The sequence below is a fragment of the Anomaloglossus baeobatrachus genome, chromosome 12 (genome assembly GCF_048569485.1).
Source record: "Anomaloglossus baeobatrachus isolate aAnoBae1 chromosome 12, aAnoBae1.hap1, whole genome shotgun sequence".
NCBI classification, from domain to species: domain Eukaryota; kingdom Metazoa; phylum Chordata; class Amphibia; order Anura; family Aromobatidae; genus Anomaloglossus; species Anomaloglossus baeobatrachus.
The window spans coordinates 130,537,228-130,558,386 of NC_134364.1; the positions used below are offsets into that span (position 1 = coordinate 130,537,228).

General features: G+C 52.7%; 1 protein-coding gene across 5 annotated transcripts; it reads left to right on the forward strand.

The window, feature by feature from the left end:
• The first annotated feature begins 5,302 nt into the window (after nucleotides 1–5,302).
• On the forward strand, nucleotides 5,303–20,683 carry LOC142258572 (mothers against decapentaplegic homolog 6-like). Of its 5 annotated transcripts, none has more exons than XR_012727815.1 (6): nucleotides 6,784–6,825; nucleotides 11,032–11,073; nucleotides 11,152–11,627; nucleotides 15,868–15,978; nucleotides 16,136–20,089; nucleotides 20,154–20,683. XR_012727815.1 is itself a non-coding variant. In XM_075331203.1 (5 exons), the coding sequence occupies exons 3-5, from the start codon at nucleotides 11,207–11,209 to the stop codon at nucleotides 16,669–16,671; spliced, it is 1,068 nt and encodes a 355-aa protein (XP_075187318.1). In that variant the 5' UTR covers nucleotides 5,303–5,331; nucleotides 11,032–11,073; nucleotides 11,152–11,206; the 3' UTR covers nucleotides 16,672–20,683. The 5 variants fall into 5 exon arrangements, 3 of the variants coding, with proteins under 3 accessions (XP_075187318.1, XP_075187317.1, XP_075187316.1); XR_012727816.1 differs by having other exon boundaries at nucleotides 16,136–19,973; XM_075331203.1 differs by lacking the exon at nucleotides 6,784–6,825 and adding an exon at nucleotides 5,303–5,331 and having other exon boundaries at nucleotides 16,136–20,683.
• The last annotated feature ends 476 nt before the right edge of the window (nucleotides 20,684–21,159 follow it).

A 21,159-nucleotide genomic window follows, 5' to 3' on the forward strand; every position in this document is an offset into this window, starting at 1 on the left:
GTCTGCGCTCTGTGTGTGACATCTACGCTCTGTGTGTGACGACCTCGCTCTGTGTGTGACGTCTGCGCTCTGTGTGTGACGTCTGCGCTCTGTGTGTGACGTCTGCGCTCTGTGTGTGACGTCTACGCTCTGTGTGTGACGTCTCCGCTCTGTGTGTGACGACCTCGCTCTGTGTGTGACGTCTACGCTCTGTGTGTGACGACCTCGCTCTGTGTGTGACGTCTGCGCTCTGTGTGTGACGTCTGCGCTCTGTGTGTGACGTCTGCGCTCTGTGTGTGACGTCTGCGCTCTGTGTGTGACGTCTACGCTCTGTGTGTGACGTCTCCGCTCTGTGTGTGACGTCTACGCTCTGTGTGTGACGACCTCGCTCTGTGTGTGATGTCTGCGCTCTGTGTGTGACGTCTGCGCTCTGTGTGTGACGTCTGCGCTCTGTGTGTGACGTCTACGCTCTGTGTGTGACATCTACGCTCTGTGTGTGACGACCTCGCTCTGTGTGTGACGACCTCGCTCTGTGTGTGACGTCTGCGCTCTGTGTGTGACGTCTGCGCTCTGTGTGTGACGTCTGCGCTCTGTGTGTGACGTCTACGCTCTGTGTGTGACATCTACGCTCTGTGTGTGACGACCTCGCTCTGTGTGTGACGTCTGCGCTCTGTGTGTGACGTCTGCGCTCTGTGTGTGACGTCTCTGGTCTATTAGATGCAAGAGCTACTTTCCCATATGTGAGATCAGAACAAGATAATCTGCAGAACACGGCTCCTGATACACACGGTGCTGTATTCTGCAGAGTATCGCAGCACTGACCTGTCCAGTTTTCTATCGCTCCGGCAGCAGATAAGATCCCGGCTCTCAGGATCACAGGAAGCTGCAGTCGGTGTAGGACCCTGACACGCTGGAGCTGAGGGGGGATGACCGGGCATCTAATCTGCCATCACCAGCCCAGGCACTGGGGACCCACAGCTCGGCAGGCAGCATCACACAGGATAGGATTAGATACACGGCTCAGCAGACAGTATCACACAGGATAGGATTAGATACACGGCTCAGCAGACAGTATCACACAGGATGGGGATTAGATACACAGCTCAGCAGACAGTATCACACAGGAGAGGATTAGCTACACGGCTCAGCAGACAGTATCACACAGGAGACGATTAGATACACAGCTTGGCAGGCAGTATCACACAGGATAGGATTAGATACACAGCTCAGCAGACAGTATCACACAGGAGAGGATTAGATACACAGCTCAGTAGACAGTATCACACAGGAGAGTATTAGATACACAGCTTGGCAGGCAGTATCACACAGGATAGGATTAGATACACAGCTCAGCAGACAGTATCACACAGGAGAGGATTAGATACACATCTCAGTAGAGAGTATCACACAGGAGAGGATTAGATACACGGCTCAGCAGACAGTATCACACAGGAGAGGATTAGATACACAGCTCAGCAGACAGTATCACACAGGATAGGATTAGATACACGGCTCAGCAGACAGTATCACACAGGAGAGGATTAGATACACGGCTCGGCAGGCAGCATCACAGAGGTTGGGATTAGATACACAGCTCAGCAGACAGTATCACACAGGAGAGGATTAGTTACACAGCTCAGTAGACAGTATCACACAGGTTAGGATTAGATACACAGCTCAGTAGACCGTATCACACAGGAGAGGATTAGATACACAGCTCAGCAGACAGTATCACACATGGCAGGATTAGATACACCCCCTGATGATGAGGGATCGGTGCCATGTACCCCCTTTGCTGGGGGACACAGTGGAGGCGCCAGGCAGCCCTCTTATCTCCTGGGGAAGTCTCAGACTCGATAAACAGAACAGGGAAGGAAGTGAATGGAGCGGAGTCAGAGAGTCAGCAGAGCGGAGGGGGGAGACGGAGCTCTGCACCGGGGAACCTCCCGCCATATATACAGTGTATGGACATGTATAACGGGCTGTGTACACAGTGCCTTGAAATAGTATTCATACCCCGTGAACATTTCCATTTTTTGTTCATGTTACATCAATAAACTTACATGTATTTTATTGGGCTTTGGTGCAATATACCAACACAAAGTATCAGTACACAGTAGCCCCCTAAGCCAGGACTTTGTAGGACCACCGTCCTCTGTCTTTTGGGGTCTCTCCATCTTTGCACATCTAGAGCTGACATGTTCCTCTTCTCTCACTCAGTGAGATTGGATGGAGAGGTCTGTGGATTTGGGTCTGGGTGACTCGGCCGCTCACACACAAGAATATGTTGTGATCTGAACCCTCCATTGTAGCTTTGCAGGATGTTGAGGGTTGTTGTCTTGCTGGAAGGTGAACCTACACCCTGGTCTCACGTCTTCTGCAGCCTCTAAAAGGTTTTCCTCCAGGATTGCACTGTCTTGCTCTACATCCATCTTCCCATCACCTCTCACCACCTTCCCTACCCCTGCTGAAGAAAAGTCACCCCACAGCAGGATGCAGCCTCCACCATGTATGACTGTGGGGATGGTGTTCTGAGGGTGATGTGCAGATTTAGTTTTCGGCCACATATTATGTTTTGCATTTACCCAGCTCTCCTTTGGTCTCCTCTGATATTGCCCTTTCTTCCACTGCTCGCTGTGCCCCCTACATATCTATTTTCTTGCTGATCCTCCATAAAGGGCAGATTTGTGTAGTTATTAGCTAATAGTCGTCATGTGGACAGTTTCGCCTCCTGAGATGTGATCTCTGCAGCTCCTCCAGTGACCATGAGACTCTCAGCTTCTTCTCTCCTTCTTGGGATGTCAGTTCCATGACCGGCCATGTCTCAGTATCTTGCAGTTGTGTCGTACCTCTTCCATTTTTGGGTGATGGATTGAAAAATGCTCTGTGAGATGTTCAAAGCTTAGGCTATTTTCCATAACCTAACCCTACTTTCTTTCTCTTTATCCCTGTTCTGTCTGATGTGCGCCTAGGTTTTCACGATACTGTTTTGATCACTTAGCTGTCTGGTGGGTTCCTTGGCTTTCACGATGCTGTTTGATCCCTGACCTGTCTGGTGGGCTCCTTGGTTGTCATGATGCCATTTCATCACTGACATGTCTGCTGTCTTAATTGGTTTTCATAATCCTGGTTGATCCCTGACTTGTCTGGTGGGCTCCTTGGTTTTCATGATACTATTTCATCCCTGATGTTCTCACACAAACCTCTGAGGTCTTCACAGAACAACTGTAGTTATACTGAGAAGAAATCACCCAGGAGGAGGCAATGTACTGATCATGTGACCTCTGTGGGCGACAGCCACTCAGGATTACAGGGGGCTCAAAATAAATGGACATCATAATTTTCAGACTTATATGTATAAAATATGTAGAAATCCAGGAATAATTTCCGTTACTCTTCACAAATACTTGTATTTAGTGTTATTATCACATAAAATCTTAATACAATACATTTACGTTTGTGGGTATAGTTCACAGGGTATGAATACTTTTTCAAGGCACTGTATATACAGTACAGACCAAACGTTTGGTCACACCTTCTCATTCAAAGAGTTTTCTTTATTTTCATGACTCTGAAAATTGTAGATTCACATTGAAGGCATCAAAACTATGAATTAACACATGTGGAATGAAATACTTAAAGTGTGAAACACCTGAAAATATGTCTTATATTCTAGGTTCTTCACAGTAGCCGCCTTTTGCTTTGATTACTGCTTTGCACACTCTTGGCATTCTCTTGATGAGCTTCAAGAGGTAGTCACCGGAAATGGTTTTCCAACAGTCTTGAAGGAGTACCCAGAGATGCTTAGCACTTGTTGGTCCTTTTGCCTTCACTCTGCGGTCCAGCTCACCCCAAACCATCTTGATTGGGTTCAGGTCTGGTGACTGTGGAGGCCAGGTCATCTGGTGTAGCACCCCATCACTCTCCTTCTTAGTCAAATAGCCCTTACACAGCCTGGAGGTGTGTTTGGGGTCATTGTCCTGTTAAAAATAAATGATGGTCCAACCAAAACGCAAACCGGATGGAATAGCACGCCGCTGCAAGATGCTGTGGTAGCCATGCTGGTTCTGTATGCCTTCAATTTTGAATAAATCCCCAACAGTGTCACCAGCAAAGCCCCCCCCCCACACCATCACACCTCCTCCTCCATTATTCACGGTGGGAACCAGCCATGTAGAGTCCATCCGTTCACCTTTTCTACAAAGACACGGTGGTTGGATCCAAAGATCTCAAATTTGGACTCATCAGACCAAAGCACAGATTTCCACTGGTCTAATGTCCACTCCTTGTGTTCTTTAGCCCAAACAAGTCTCTTCTGCTTGTTTCCTGTCCTTACCAGTGGTTTCCTAGCAGCTATTTTACCATGAAGGTCAGCTGCACAAAGTCTCCTCTTAACAGTTGTTCTAGAGATGTGTCTGCTGCTAGAACTCTGTGTGGCATTGACCTGGTCTCTAATCTGAGCTGCTGTTAACCTGCGATTTCTGAGGCGGGTGACTCGGATAAACTTATCCTCCGCAGCAGAGGTGACTCTTGGTCTTCCTTTCCTGAGTCGGTCCTCATGTGAGCCAGTTTCTTTGTAGCGTTTGATGGTTTTTGCCACTGCACTTGGGGACACTTTCAAAGTTTTCCCAGTTTTTTGGACTGACTGACCTTCATTTCTTAAAGTAATGATGGCCACTCGTTTTTCTTTACTTAGCTGCTTTTTTCTTGCCATAGAATTTGTATTAACAGTCTATTCAGTAGGACTATCAGCTGTGTATCCACCAGACTTCTGCACAACACAACTGATGGTCCCAACCCCAGTTATAAGGCAAAAAATCCCACTTATTAACCCTGACAGGGCGCACCTGTGAAGTGAAGACCATTTCCGGTGACTACCTCTTGAAGCTCATCAAGAGAATGCCAAGAGTGTGCAAAGCAGTAATCAAAGCAAAAGGCGGCGACTGAAGAACCTAGAATATAAGACATATTTTCAGTTGTTTCACACTTTTTTGTTAAGTATTTAATTCCACATGTGATAATTCATAGTTTGATGCCTTCAATGTGAATCTACAATTTTCAGAGTCATGAAAATAAGGAAAACTCTTTGAATGCAAACTTTTGGTCTGTACTGTACATTGTGCGAGTATACATGTTATATATATGTTGTGCAGCATCAGTTGCAGTTGCCTTTATTATAATCCAGTTTCCTGGATTTTGGGGTGATGATGGGTGCAGTGTTTACATTTGGAGGTGGGTGACACAGTGGGGTGGGATATGGGCTGTGGCGGGGGAGGGGAGCAGTACAGGAAGCTCCATATCTCCCGGTCTTGCAGACTCGCAGCAGTGGAGCCATTGGGACGCCTGTGTCTGGTAAGAGCTGGGAGCTGATTGGGGAGGGGGGTCACCGATGCACCCCTTTACCCTTCCCTGTATTTAGCAGGTGACTGGGAACCCCGATGTCATTACACATGTGATCTATAAAGGTAATGTACTGATCCTGAGTTACCTCTTGTATAACACTCCAGAGCTGCACTCACTATTCTGCTGGTGCAGTCACTGTGCATACATTACATTACTGATCCTGAGTTACCTCCTGTATTATACTCCAGAGCTGCAACCTCCACCATGCGTGACGGTGGGGATGGTGTTCTCAGGGTGATATGCAGGTTTAGTTTTCGGCCACATATAATGTTTTGCATTTACCCAGCTCTCCTTTGGTCTCCTCTGATCATAGCCCTTTCTTCCACTGCTTGCTGTGCCCTCTATATGTCTATTTTTTTGCTGATCCTCCATAAAGGGCAGATTTGTGTAGTGTATAGCTAATAGTCATCCTGTGGACAGATTGGCCTCCTGAGATGTGATCTCTGCAGCTCCTCCAGTGACCATGAGGCTTTCGGATGCTTCTCTCCTTCTTGGGATGTCCGTTTCATGACCGGCCATGTCTCGGTATTTTGTAGTTGTTTTGTACTCCTTCCATTTTTGGATAAAGGATTGAAAAGCGCTCCGTAAGATGTTCACAGAGTTTGGGCTATTTTCTATAACCTAACCCTACTTTCTCTTTATCCGTGACCTGCATGGTGTGCTCCTAGGTTTTCATGATGCTGTTTTATCACTGGCTTGTCTGGTGGGCTCCTTGATTTTCATGATGCTGTTTGATCCCTAACCTGTCTGGTGAGTTCCTTGGTTTTCATGATGCTCTTTGCTCCCAGACCTGTCTTGTGAGCTTCTTGGTTGTCATGATGCTATTTGATCCCTGACCTGTCTGGTGGGCTCCTTGGTTTTCATGATACTATTTCATCCCTGATGTTCTCACACAAACCTCTGAGGTCGGTCTTCACAGAACAACTGTAGTTATACTGAGAAGAAATCACCCAGGAGGAGGCAATGTACTGATCATGTGACCTCTGTGGGCGACAGCCACTCAGGATTACAGGGGGCTCAAAATAAATGCACATCATAATTTTCAGACTTATATGTATAAAATATATAGAAATCCAGGAATAATTTCCGTTAACTTCACAAATACTTGTATTTAGTGTTATTATCACATAAAATCTTAATACAATACATTTAAGTTTGTGGGTATAGTTCACGGGGTATGAATACTTTTTGAAGGTACTGTATATACATTGTGCGCGTATACATGTTATATATATGTTGTGCAGCATCAGTTGCAGTTGCCTTTATTGTAATCCAGTTTCCTGGATTTTGGGGTGATGATGGGTGCAGTGTTTACATTTGGAGGTGGGTGACACAGTGGGGTGGGATATGGGCTGTGGCGGGGGAGGGGAGCAGTACAGGAAGCTCCATATCTCCCGGTCTTGCAGACTCGCAGCAGTGGAGCCATCGGGACGCCTGTGTCTGGTAAGAGCTGGGAGCTGGTTGGGGAGGGGGGTCACCGCTGCACCCCTTTAACCTTCCCTGTATTTAGCAGGTGACTGGGAACCCCGATGTCTTGTCCAGGGGATGCTGAGTAGGTGAATGACTGCAAAATGTTATGGATTCGGGGTTCCCCCTTAACATGTTAGATAACTTTACAATATATTATACTTACAGATGTGACATTACTGAGAGGTCCTGTCCCTGCACTCGCGCCCCAGACTCCGCAGTGTCCTGTCCCTGCACTCGCACCCCAGACTCCGCAGTGTCCTGTCCCTGCACTCGTGCCCCAGACCCCAGAGTCTCCTGTCCCTGCACTCGCACCCCAGACTCCGCAGTGTCCTGTCCCTGCACTCGTGCCCCAGACCCCACAGTGTCCTGTCCCTGCACTCGCGCCCCAGACCCCACAGTGTCCTGTCCCTGCACTCGCACCCCAGACCCCATAGTCTCCTGTCCCTGCACTCGCGCCCCAGACCCCACAGTCTCCTGTCCCTGCACTCGCGCCCCAGACCCCACAGTCTCCTGTCCCTGCACTCGCGCCCCAGACCCCACAGTGTTATGTCCCTGCACTCGCGCCCCAGACCCCACAGTTTCCTGTCCCTGCACTCGCACCCCAGACTCCGCAGTGTCCTGTCCCTGCACTCGTGCCCCAGACCCCACAGTGTCCTGTCCCTGCACTCGCGCCCCAGACCCCACAGTGTCCTGTCCCTGCACTCGCGCCCCAGACCCCACAGTGTCCTGTCCCTGCACTCGCACCCCAGACTCTGCAGTGTCCTGTCCCTGCACTCGTGCCCCAGACCCCACAGTGTCCTGTCCCTGCACTCGCACCCCAGACTCCGCAGTGTCCTGTCCCTGCACTCGTGCCCCAGACCCCATAGTGTTCTGTCCCTGCACTCGCGCCCCAGACCCCACAGTGTTTTGTCCCTGCACTCGCGCCCCAGACCCCACAGTGTCCTGTCCCTGCACTCGTGCCCCAGACCCCACAGTTTCCTGTCCCTGCACTCGCGCCCCAGACCCCACAGTCTCCTGTCCCTGCACACGCTCCCCAGACCCCACAGTCTCCTGTCCCTGTACTCGCACCCCAGACCCCACAGTGTTATGTCTCTGCACTCGCGCCCCAGACCCCACAGTATTATGTCTCTGCACTCGCACCTCAGACCCCACAGTCTCCTGTCCCTGCACTCGCACCTCAGACCCCACAGTCTCCTGTCCCTGCACTCGCGTCCCAGATCCCACAGTAACGAATAACGTTTGGAACACCATTCTAAGTCTGAACTGGGTGCAAAAAACCTAAAAAAACATCACTATGGGGAGATAAGGTATGCACACCAGTGACTATGTATTGTTAGTAGTTTTTCGTTTGTGAACCCTCCCCACCACACCTATTGCCAATCCATACAATACGCATAAATAGCCTGGGTCTCAGCTTCCCATACACGGTAGGTTTTTTAACTGCATGAGAGGACACACACAAGCTAGGGACCCCAACGTAGAGAAATACTTTGGCGTAGTGTTGGGGCTCTATTGCATTGATCAATTCAGTAGCTAAATTTCTCTTTATTCATATGTTCATGGCAGTAATGCAGATTCCATTTTTCACATTTTCACTCTTACATATAGCTATTGGATTTTTCAAGTCAGTATTCACACAGCAGTTTCTGCTATTCCATGTATTCCCCTTACATAGTCACTGGTGTGCATACCAGATCCCACAGTGTCCTGTCCTGTCCCTGCACTCGCGCCCCAGACCCCACAGTGTTATGTCTCTGCACTCGCACCCCAGACCCCACAGTCTCCTGTCCCTGCACTCGCGTCCCAGATCCCACAGTGTTATGTCTCTGCACTCGTGCCCCAGACCCCACAGTCTCCTGTCCCTGCACTCGCACCCCAGACCCCACAGTGTTATGTCTCTGCACTCGTGCCCCAGACCCCACAGTCTCCTGTCCCTGCACTCGCACCCCAGACTCCGCAGTGTCCTGTCCCTGCACTCGCGTCCCAGATCCCACAGTGTTATGTCTCTGCACTCGCACCTCAGACCCCACAGTGTCCTGTCTCTGCACTCGCGCCCCAGACCCCACAGTGTCCTGTCTCTGCACTCGCGCCCCAGACCCCACAGTTTCCTGTCTCTGCACTCGCGCCCCAGACCCCACAGTCTCCTGTCCCTGCACTCGCACCCCAGACTCCGCAGTGTCCTGTCCCTGCACTCGCACCCCAGACTCCGCAGTGTCCTGTCCCTTTACTCGCGCCCCAGACCCCACAGTATTATGTCTCTGCACTCGCACCTCAGACCCCACAGTCTCCTGTCCCTGCACTCGCACCTCAGACCCCACAGTCTCCTGTCCCTGCACTCGCGTCCCAGATCGCACAGTAACGAATAACGTTTGGAACACCATTCTAAGTCTGAACTGGGTGCAAAAAACCTAAAAAAACATCACTATGGGGAGATAAGGTATGCACACCAGTGACTATGTATTGTTAGTAGTTTTTCGTTTGTGAACCCTCCCCACCACACCTATTGCCAATCCATACAATACGCATAAATAGCCTGGGTCTCAGCTTCCCATACACGGTAGGTTTTTTAACTGCATGAGAGGACACACACAAGCTAGGGACCCCAACGTAGAGAAATACTTTGGCGTAGTGTTGGGGTCTATTGCATTGATCAATTCAGTAGCTAAATTTCTCTTGATTCATATGTTCATGGCAGTAATGCAGGTTCCATTTTTCACATTTTCACTTTACATATAGCTATTGGATTTTTCATGTCAGTATTCACACAGCAGTTTCTGCTATTACATGTATTACCCTTACATAGTCACTGGTGTGCATACCAGATCCCACAGTGTCCTGTCCTGTCCCTGCACTCGCACCTCAGACCCCACAGTGTCCTGTCCCTGCACTCGCGCCCCAGACCCCACAGTGTTATGTCCCTGCACTCGCACCCCAGACCCCACAGTCTCCTGTCCCTGCACTCGCGTCCCAGATCCCACAGTGTTATGTCTCTGCACTCGCACCCCAGACCCCGCAGTGTCCTGTCTCTGCACTCGCGCCCCAGACCCCACAGTGTCCTGTCTCTGCACTCGCGCCCCAGACCCCACAGTGTCCTGTCCCTGCACTCACACCTCAGACCCCACAGTGTCCTGTCTCTGCACTCGCGCCCCAGACCCCACAGTGTCCTGTCTCTGCACTCGCGCCCCAGATCCCACAGTGTCCTGTCTCTGCACTCGTGCCCCAGACCCCACAGTGTCCTGTCTCTGCACTCGCGCCCCAGACCCCCACAGTGTCCTGTCCCTGCACTCGCACCTCAGACCCCACAGTGTCCTGTCCTCGTCCCCCACTGTCTGTCACCCCATAACACCCACACTCCTACTTATATAGGAGGGAGCAGATAATGGGGGTTGTAGTCCATATTATTGGTTATTGTAGGGATATTACTACCTGTTGAACAAATAATTAATTGAGACACCGCGTAATTCACTGTTATACATAGAAAACAGAAAGATTCACATCCACAATGCCCTGTAACCTCATTACACAGGTGATGTATAAAGGTAATGTACTCATACTGAGTGACATCCTCTATTATACTCCAGATCTGCACTCACTATTCTGCTGATGCAGTCACTGTGTACATACATTACTGATCCTGAGTTACCTCCTGTATTATACCCCAGAGCTGCACTCACTATTCTGCTGGTGCAGTCACTGTGTACATACATTACATTACTGATCCTGAGTTACCTCCTGTATTATACTCCAGAGCTGCACTCACTATTCTGCTGGTGCAGTCACTGTGTACATACATTACATTACTGATCCTGAGTTACCTCCTGTATTATACTCCAGAGCTGCACTCACTATTCTGCTGGTGCAGTCACTGTGTACATACATTACATTACTGATCCTGAGTTACCTCCTGTATTATACCCCAGAGCTGCACTCACTATTCTGCTGGTGCAGTCACTGTGCACATACATTACATTACTGATCCTGAGTTACCTCCTGTATTATTCTCCGGAGCTGCACTCATGTTCTGCTCTCGTGCAGTGTGCTGGGTGTATGGTGCTCTCTGTCCGCGGTGTTACATGGAAAGCTTACAGCAGGATGGCGCCCCCTGGTGGCAGCTCATGTAACTATGGGATGAGTCGCTTTCCCCTTCGCTCCTAATAACCCTTGTGTTGTTGTGTTCAGGATGATGGTGGAGCGGTCCCCACAGAAGCTGTGACTGAGCCGGTAAGTGTCCCCGCCCCTCTGACTATTTGTAGCTGGAGCGCAGTTCACACTGACACTGGTTCCTCTCATTCCCTTCAGGTTCTCCAGGCTCGTAATCAGTACGAGGGTCCTGCAGAGTGATCGCCTCCATCTTATGTTCCGTTCCCGCCGCTCTCTCTTGGTGTGGCAGCTTTGGAAGCAGCGCTGCACAACACTCAGCCGTAGTCAGGGGGACGCGGCGCCTCCTACCCCTGAGGACCTCCACAATGCCCTGCGGCTAGCGGCCCACCTGCTCTTTAAGAAGCTAAAAGATGAACAACTGTGGCGGTTGTCGGAGGCGGTGGAGAGTCGGGGGCGCTGGGACTCAGGCTGTGTCTGGTTGCCCTGGGAAGGGCGTGGTGGTAAACAGGCGCTGCCGCCTCAGGTGCTGGTTTGTAGGTTGTACCGATGGCCGGACCTCCGCACCACAGCCGAGCTCAAGAGCCTGAGCCACTGCGAGAACTTCTGGAGGAGGAGTGCAGAGGGCACCTCCATCTGCTGCAACCCCTACCATCTCAGCCGGCTGGCAACACCAGGTACCGTGGGGAGAATAAGAGGAAAGACGATGAGAGAAAGGAGAGGGGAACAGAGAACGACTGGAGAGAGGACAGAGGCTAACAGTGGATAACGGGAGAGGGGACGGAGGATAACGGGAGAGGGGACGGAGGATAACGGGAGAGGGGACGGAGGATAACGGGAGAGGGGACGGAGGATAACGGGAGAGGGGACGGAGGATAACGGGAGAGGGGACGGAGGGTAACAGGAGAGGGGATGGAGGGTAACAGAGGATAAAAGGAGAGGGGAACGGAGACCAACTGGAGAGGGGAATGGAGGACAATGGGAGACGGGACGCAGGGTAACGGGAGAGGGGACGGAGGGTAACGGGAGAGGGGACGGAGGGTAACGGGAGAGGGTACGGAGGATAACGGGAGAGGGGACGGAGGATAACGGGAGAGGGGACGGAGGATAACGGGAGAGGGGACGGAGGATAACGGGAGAGGGGACGGAGGGTAACAGGAGAGGGGATGGAGGGTAACAGAGGATAAAAGGAGAGGGGAACGGAGAACAACTGGAGAGGGGAATGGAGGACAATGGGAGAGGGGAAGGAGGCTAACAGAGGATAAAAGGAGAGGGGAACGGAGAACAACTGGAGAGGGGAATGGAGGACAATGGGAGACAGGACGCAGGCTAACGGGAGAGAGGACGGAGGCTAACAGTGGATAACGGGAGAGGGGACGGAGGATAACGGGAGAGGGGACGGAGGATAACGGGAGAGGGGACGGAGGGTAATGGGAGGGGTGAGGGAGGATAACGGGACAAGGGACGGAGGATAACGGGAGAGGGGACGGAGGATAACGGGAGAGGGGACGGAGGATAACGGGAGGGGTGACGGAGGATAACGGGAGAGGGGACGGAGGATAACGGGAGAGGAGACGGAGGATAACGGGAGAGGGGATGGAGGATAATGGGAGGGGTGAGGCAGAATAACTGCAGAGGAGATGGAGGATAACGGGAGAGGGAACAGAATAATGGGAGAGTGAAGGAAGGATAAGGGGAAAGTGGGATGGAGGGTAATTGGAGAGCGGATGTAGATCGATGGGAGAGGGTACGGAGGATAACACGAAGGGGGCAGAGGATAACGGGATAGAGGATGGAGAACGATGGGAGAGGGGACTGAGGATAAAGGGAAGGGGGGACAAAGGATAACAGGAGAGAAGACAGGATAACTGGAGAGGGTACGGAAAATAACTAGAAGGGGGGCAGAGGATAATGGGAGAGCATATGGAGGATAACAGGAGAGGAGTCAGAGTATGAGAGGGGGGAAAGGAGGATAACGGTAGAGGGGACGGTGAATAACAGGAGAGGGGACAGGAAATGCCTGGAGAGATGACAGAGGTTAACGGGAGAGGGGATGTATGTAAACAAGAGAGGGGACGGAGGATAACAGGAGAGGGGACGGAGGATAACGAGGAGAGGGGACACGGAGGATAACGGGAAGGGGAGAAGGAGGATAACGGGAAGGGGAGACGGAGGATAACGGGAAGGGGAGACGGAGGATAACGGGAAGGGGAGACGGAGGATAACGGGAAGGGGAGACTGAGGATAACGGGAAGGGGAGACTGAGGATAACGGGAAGGGGAGACGGGGGATAACGAGGAGGGGGGACGGAGGATAACGAGGAGGGGGTGGAGGATAACCAGAGAAGGAAAAGAAAATAATGACAGAGGGGGCAGAAAATAATGGGAGCATGAACGAGGGATAATGGGAAAGGGGGATGGAGGATAGGGGGAGAGAGGATGAAGATCGACGGGCGAGGGTATGGAGGATACAGGAAGGGTACAGAGGATAACTGGACAGAGGATGGGAGACGGGAGCAGGGACGGAGGATAACGGGACAGAAGAATGAGGATAACGGTAGAGTAGAGAGTGGATAATGGGAGGGGGGACAGAATATAATGGGGAAAGGGGATGGATGATAATGGGGAGGAGGGACAGAGGTAAAGGGAAAGAGACCGGAGGATAACTGGCGAGGGAACGGTGGATATCTGAAAAGGGGACAGTAGATATCGGAAGAGGGGACGGAGGATAACGGGAGAGAGGACAGAAAATATTGGGAAGGTGAATGAAAAATTAGGGGAAGGGGGTATGGAGGGTAACGGGAAAGGGGATTGAGATTTACCGGAGAGGTATGGAGGTTAATTGGAGAGGGTATGGAAGTTAACAGGAAGGGGACAGAGGATAACTGGATAGAGGATGGAGAATGACGGGAGAGGGGACTGAACATAACGATAACGAGAGACAAGAAGGTAGATAATAGGTAAATAGAGGTTAATGGGAGAGGGGATGGAGGTTAATGGGATTTGAGATGGATGTAAACAAAAGTGGGTTGGATGTGAACGGGAGAGCGAGGGCGGAGGATAGGGAGAGCGGGGGTGGAGGATAAGGAGGGCGGGGGATAAGGAGAGCGGGGGCGGGGGGTAAGGAGAGCGGGGGCGGAGGCTAAGGAGAGAGGGGGCGGAGGATAAGGAGAGAGGGGGCGGAGGATAAGGAGCGCGGGGGCGGAGGATAAGGAGAGCGGGGGCGGAGGATAAGGAGAGCGGGGCGGAGGATAAGGAGAGCGGGGCGGAGGATAAGGAGAGCGGGGGCGGAGGATAAGGAGAGAGAGGGGGCGGAGGATAAGGAGGGCGGGGGCGGAGGTTAAGGAGAGCGGGGGTGAAGGATAAGGAGAGCGGAGGCGAAGGATAAGGAGAGCGGGGGTGGAGGATAAGGAGAGCGGGGGGCGGAGGATAAGGAGAGCGGGGGCGAAGGATAAGGAGAGCGGGGGCGGAGGATAATGAGAGCGGGGGCGGAGGATAACGGAAAGGGTGGGGGAAAGATAATAGGAGAGAGACCAGAGGACAATTAGAGAGTGGACGAAGAATAACAAGATACAATATGAAGAATAATGGGAGGTGATTGAAGATAACAGGAGGGAGGTCGGAGAACTTCAAGAGGTAGAAACGTAGGAAAATGAAGAAGGAATGGAGAATTATGGGAAAGGCGAGAGAAGACTGAGGATAACAGGAATGGATGATAATGGGGGAGGAGACGGTGGATAACGGGAAGGGGGGACGGTGGATAACGGGAAGGGGGGACGGTGGATAACGGGAAGGGGGGGCGGTGGATAACGGGAAGGGGGGGCGGAGGATAATGGGAAGGGGGGACGGAGGATAACTGGAGAGAGGACAGCAGATAACCGCAGAGGGGACGGATAATAATGGGAGAGAAGATAAAGGATGACGGTGGTTGAGATGGAAGATGACGGGCGTTGGACGGAGGATGATGGAAGAGTGGGCAGAGGATAACACATGTGAATAGAGAATAATGGCAGAGGGGGCAGAGAATACTGATAGAGGGAACAAAAGATAATGGGAAGGGGGATGGAGGGTAACTGAAGAGAGGAAAGAAGATAACTGGAATGAAGACAGGCTAACAGGAGAGAAGGTGGAGGACAACTGGAGAGAGAACGGCGGATAACTGGAAAGGGGACGGATGATAATGGGAGAGAGAATGAAGAATGATGGCAGAGGGTATGGACGATAACTGGGAAGGGGATGGAGGATAACGGGAAGGGGGACTTAGGATAACAGGAAAGAGGATGGAGAACGACAGAAGAAGGGATAGAGGATAACTGTTGAGATGAGAATAACGAGAGGGGGACGGAAAATAACGAGAGGGGGGAAGGAGGATAACTAGAAAGGAGACTGAGGATAACGAGAGGGGGGATGGAGGATAACAAGATAGGGACGGAGGATAACAAGAGGGAGGATGGAGAATAACGGGAGAGGGGATGGAGGATAACTGGAGAGGGGAGGAAGAACATCAGGAGAGATTACCAAGGATAACGGGAATGAGGGACGGACAATAACTGGAGAGTGGACAGAGGATAACTGGAGAAAGGATGCAGAACAAAGGGAAGGGGGAACAACAGTAGAGGGGACAGAGAATAACCAGAAAAAGGGCAGAGGATGATCGTAGAGGGGATGGAGGATGACAAGAGAGGGGACGGGCAATGATGGCAGAGAAGATGGAGGAGGACGTGAGGAGACAGAGGGTAACAGGAGAGGATAACAGGCGGGGGGGGGCGGAGGATGACCGGTGAGGGGACAAAGGGTAACCGGAGAGGGGATGGAGGATGACGGGGAATGGCGAGACAGAGGATATGATTGTAACAATATAATAGGCTTAGTTTGGGATTCGCGCTCGTTATTCACACATTATTTCTACCCTGAGCAGAAGCGTTGGCCTCGTCCTGCCACAAGACCCGAGAGGCCGCCCGCCCCGCCCTGTGTAAAGTGACGCCCCCGGAGAAGGAGTCCAGCCGCCATGCTGCGCGGGGATTACACGGTACGGATGGTGGTCCCGCAGGTGGAGATGTGGGGTCCCGGGTTAGAGCTTACAGTACAGTGTCCGGCACTAGGACAATATGAATGACCCCGCAGTGTAGGATCTAGGGCGCGGCTCCTGTGTGATCGGAGGCTGATGTCTTTGTCTTTTGTTGCAGACACCACTCTGTCTCGAGGATCCATCCGTGAGGGTCTCTGGTGTAAGCTGGCGTACTGGGAGCACCGCACACGTGTGGGGCGCCTCTACAGTGTCACCCAACCCTCCGTCCACATCTTCCATGACCTGCCCAAGGCCAGTGGGTTCTGCCTGGGCTACCTGGGCTCCGAGCCCCGCAACGAAACCGTGAAACGGACCCGGAAGAAAATTGGCCTGGGCCTGGTCCTGAGCCATGAGCAGGGGGAGGTGTGGGTGTATAACCAGAGCGAGCACCCCATCTTTATCAACTCGCCCACGCTGGCTGCGGTCACTGCTCGTGGGCAGGCGGTGTGCAAGGTTCTGCCCGGCTACTCCATCAAAGTGTTTGATACAGAAATAGCAGCTAATTTATTGGGGCGCTCTGACCTGGGGGATGGGCCCTATGACCCCCACAGCGTTCGCATCAGCTTTGCCAAAGGATGGGGTGCCTGCTACTCCCGACAATTCATCACTTCCTGCCCCTGCTGGCTGGAGATTCTACTCAACACCCCAAAATAAGTGGCTGAAGCCAGGGATGGACGTGCGGCATCTCCAGATATTCAGTGTTATCTGCTGAATAATGGCTAACGACATGCCGCCATCGCACAACGTCACTCACTGAAGATATGGAAGCATAGCACTGTCATCTACTCCTATCAATCTCCATCGAGTGCCAGGATCCGTCTCCAGAAAGCTCCATCATCAGGTGCTGGGATCCATCTCCAGCACACGCTCCATCATCAGGTTCAGGGATCCGTCTCCAGAAAGCTTCATCATAGGTGTCGGGATCTGTCTCCAACACAAGCTCCATCATCAGGTGCAGGGATCCATCTCCAGCACAAGCTCCATCAGGTGCCGGGATCCCGTCTCCAGCACAAGCTCCATCATCAGTAGAAATATGCAGTCAGTGGGTTGTCGGTGGTATCTGCACCAGATCCACCTCTAGATCCCAGGATTTATGTCCTGCGGACTGTGAGATCTTATCGCCATCTGGTGGAGACCCCGGTGCATACCGCTGCAGAGTATTATCGGCCCTGCAGTCTCAGCATCTTCTTGATGTAAAAAGCAAGATCAAGCAGCGATATCCCCCCCCCCCCCCCCATAACTGGAACAAATGGCCAAAAACTGGAAAATGCTGGGATGATCCAGTAAGGTCCATGCATCGCCCACCAGCTGTGCTCCCCCCGACTCCCCCACTGCACAGAATATGTCACCATGTGGTGTGGATCCCATGACAAGACCCTCGTCTGGCCCTGGTGGGCTGCATGCATTATTACAAGGGGGATCTGCTCGCTAAAACTACAAGGGTGTTAGCAAATGAAAGCAGGGGCTGACAAAGCCGTAGGGGCCACATTGTACTTTTGTTAGGGGCCCGTTACCTCTGCCCTCCCTTGATATATTGAAGCATGTGTCTGGTTCAGGTTGTGATGGGGTGACAGGTGGAGCAGAGCTTAGTGTAATAGAACCTGAAGTGAGAGCGCACAAGGAAGTGCAGCAAGTATGGGGTACAGGGGGTACGTCTACACCCAAGAGGGGAGGCCCCCGAACCTGTGCTGTATGTCACCCACCTGGAATCCAACACTTATCCTGCGCCACCTGTCATGTTCAAAGGCTGCTATGTGGAGTGACCAGCAGATGGCACTGTGTGGGCTGTTATGTGGCCTGAGCAGCAGGTGGCGCTGTGTGGGCTGCTATGTGGACTGACCAGCAGGTGGCGCTGTGTGGGCCTGTTATGTGGCCTGACCAGCAGGTGGCGCTGTGTGGGCTGCTATGTGGACTGAGCAGCAGGTGGCGCTGTGTGGGCTGTTATGTGGCCTGACCAGCAGGTGGCGCTGTGTGGGCTGTTATGTGGCCTGACCAGCAGGTGGCGCTGTGTGGGCTGCTATGTGGACTGACCAGCAGGTGGCGCTGTGTGGGCTGTTATGTGGCCTGACCAGCAGGTGGCGCTGTGTGGGCTGCTATGTGGACTGACCAGCAGGTGGCGCTGTGTGGGCTGCTATGTGGACTGACCAGCAGATGGCGCTGTGTGGGCTGTTATGTGGACTGACCAGCAGGTGGTGCTGTGTGGGCTGTTATGTGGACTGACCAGCAGGTGGCGCTGTGTGGGCTGCTATGTGGACTGACCAGCAGATGGCGCTGTGTGGGCTGTTATGTGGACTGACCAGCAGATGGCGCTGTGTGAGCTGTTATGTGGACTGACCAGCAAATGGCGCTGTGTGGGCTGTTATGTGGACTGACCAGCAGGTGGTGCTGTGTGGGCTGTTATGTGGACTGACCAGCAGGTGGCGCTGTGTGGGCTATGTGGACTGACCAGCAGATGGCGCTGTGTGGGCTGTTATGTCGACTGACCAGCAGGTGGCGCTGTGTGGGCTGTTAGGGGGCGCTGTGTGGGCTGCAATGTGGACTGACCAGCAGGTGGTGCTGTGTGGGCTGTTATGTGGACTGACCAGCAGGTGGCGCTGTGTGGGCTGCTATGTGGACTGACCAGCAGGTGGCGCTGTGTGGGCTGTTATGTGGACTGACCAGCAGGTGGCGCTGTGTGGGCTGTTATGTAGACTGACCAGCAGGTGGCGCTGTGTGGGCTGCTATGTGGAGTGACCAGCAGGTGGCGCTGTGTGGGCTGTTATGTGGACTGACCAGCAGGTGGCGCTGTGTGGGCTGTTATGTGGACTGACCAGCAGGTGGCGCTGTGTGGGCTGTTATGTGGACTGACCAGCAGGTGGCACTGTGTGGGCTGTTATGTGGACTGACCAGCAGGTGGCACTGTGTGGGCTGTTATGTGGACTGACCAGCAGGTGGCGCTGTGTGGGCTGTTATGTGGACTGACCAGCAGGTGGCGCTGTGTGGGCTGTTATGTGGACTGACCAGCAGGTGGCACTGTGTGGGCTGTTATGTGGACTGACCAGCAGGTGGCGCTGTGTGGGCTGTTATGTGGACTGACCAGCAGGTGGCGCTGTGTGGGCTGTTATGTGGACTGACCAGCAGATGGCGCTGTGTGGGCTGTTATGTGGACTGACCAGCAGGTGGCGCTGTGTGGGCTGTTATGTGGACTGACCAGCAAATGGCGCTGTGTGGGCTGTTATGTGGACTGACCAGCAGGTGGCGCTGTGTGGGCTGTTATGTGGACTGACCAGCAGGTGGCGCTGTGTGGGCTGTTATGTGGACTGACCAGCAGGTGGCGCTGTGTGGGCTGTTATGTGGACTGACCAGCAGATGGCGCTGTGTGGGCTGTTATGTGGACTGACCAGCAGGTGGCGCTGTGTGGGCTGTTATGTGGACTGACCAGCAAATGGCGCTGTGTGGGCTGCTATGTGGACTGACCAGCAGGTGGCGCTGTGTGGGCTGTTATGTGGACTGACCAGCAGGTGGCGCTGTGTGGGCTGTTATGTGGACTGACCAGCAGGTGGCGCTGTGTGGGCTGTTATGTGGACTGACCAGCAGATGGCGCTGTGTGGGCTGTTATGTGGACTGACCAGCAGGTGGCGCTGTGTGGGCTGTTATGTGGACTGACCAGCAAATGGCGCTGTGTGGGCTGTTATGTGGACTGACCAGCAGATGGCGCTGTGTGGGCTGTTATGTGGACTGACCAGCAGATGGCGCTGTGTGGGCTGTTATGTGGACTGACCAGCAGATGGCGCTGTGTGGGCTGTTATGTGGACTGACCAGCAGGTGGCGCTGTGTGGGCTGTTATGTGGACTGACCAGCAGGTGGCGCTGTGTGGGCTGTTATGTGGACAGACCAGCAGATGGCGCTGTGTGGGCTGCTATGTGGACTGACCAGCAGGTGGCGCTGTGTGGGCTGTTATGTGGACTGACCAGCAGGTGGCGCTGTGTGTGGGCTGTTATGTGGACTGACCAGCAGGTGGCGCTGTGTGGGCTGTTATGTGGACTGACCAGCAGATGGCGCTGTGTGGGCTGTTATGTGGACTGACCAGCAGGTGGCGCTGTGTGGGCTGTTATGTGGACTGACCAGCAGATGGCGCTGTGTGGACTGACCAGCAGATGGCGCTGTGTGGGCTGTTATGTGGACTGACCAGCAGGTGGCGCTGTGTGGGCTGTTATGTGGACTGACCAGCAGGTGGCGCTGTGTGGGCTGTTATGTGGACTGACCAGCAGGTGGCGCTGTGTGGGCTGTTATGTGGACTGACCAGCAGGTGGTGCTGTGTGGGCTGTTATGTGGACTGACCAGCAGGTGGTGCTGTGTGGGCTGTTATGTGGACTGACCAGCAGGTGGCGCTGTGTGGGCTGTTATGTGGACTGACCAGCAGATGGCGCTGTGTGGGCTGTTATGTGGACTGACCAGCAGGTGGCGCTGTGTGGGCTGTTATGTGGACTGACCAGCAGGTGGCGCTGTGTGGGCTCTGTGCAGGGTTTTTATTTATGACATTATGTATCACATCTATTATGTGCTTGATTTCTCGTATTTCTATTATTATGGGGTGAATGTACCCCGCTTTTATAGAGGGGCGGGCGTTGATTCTCACATACCGGGGATGGCGCCCTCTGCTGTAACTTATAATAAACTTTTCATTACCTGTACCCTCGTGTAGTCGTCTCTACAGCGTGAGTCCCGCCGATGCCAGCCATGTGAGCAGTAGAAAGAGGTGGCACGAAGCCTCCAATATAATCACTGTGTAATAATACTTGACCCATGTTGTACATATACATATAGGGCTATGAAAAGTCTTCACGCCCCTGGTAAAATGTCTGCTTTTTGTCCTGAACAATCATTTTAGGACTTTTTCCCTTTTTTATGTCACCTACAATCTGTATTAATCGACTGAGGAACAAAACTACAATCATGTTGTTGCATAAGTTTTCACACCCTCTAGTAATTGGAGCTGTGGTTGTACTCATAGTATCAGTGCAAGGCCACCGTCATTCACAGCCTTTCTGATTAAGCTGGGATGTTACCGGGGTGTGTAGACTTTTTTAATCCCCTGTGTATGTATTAATATCTGATCTTTCACGATGTGCTGTTTCCCCTTCTCGCGGTAGTCTGCCCCCC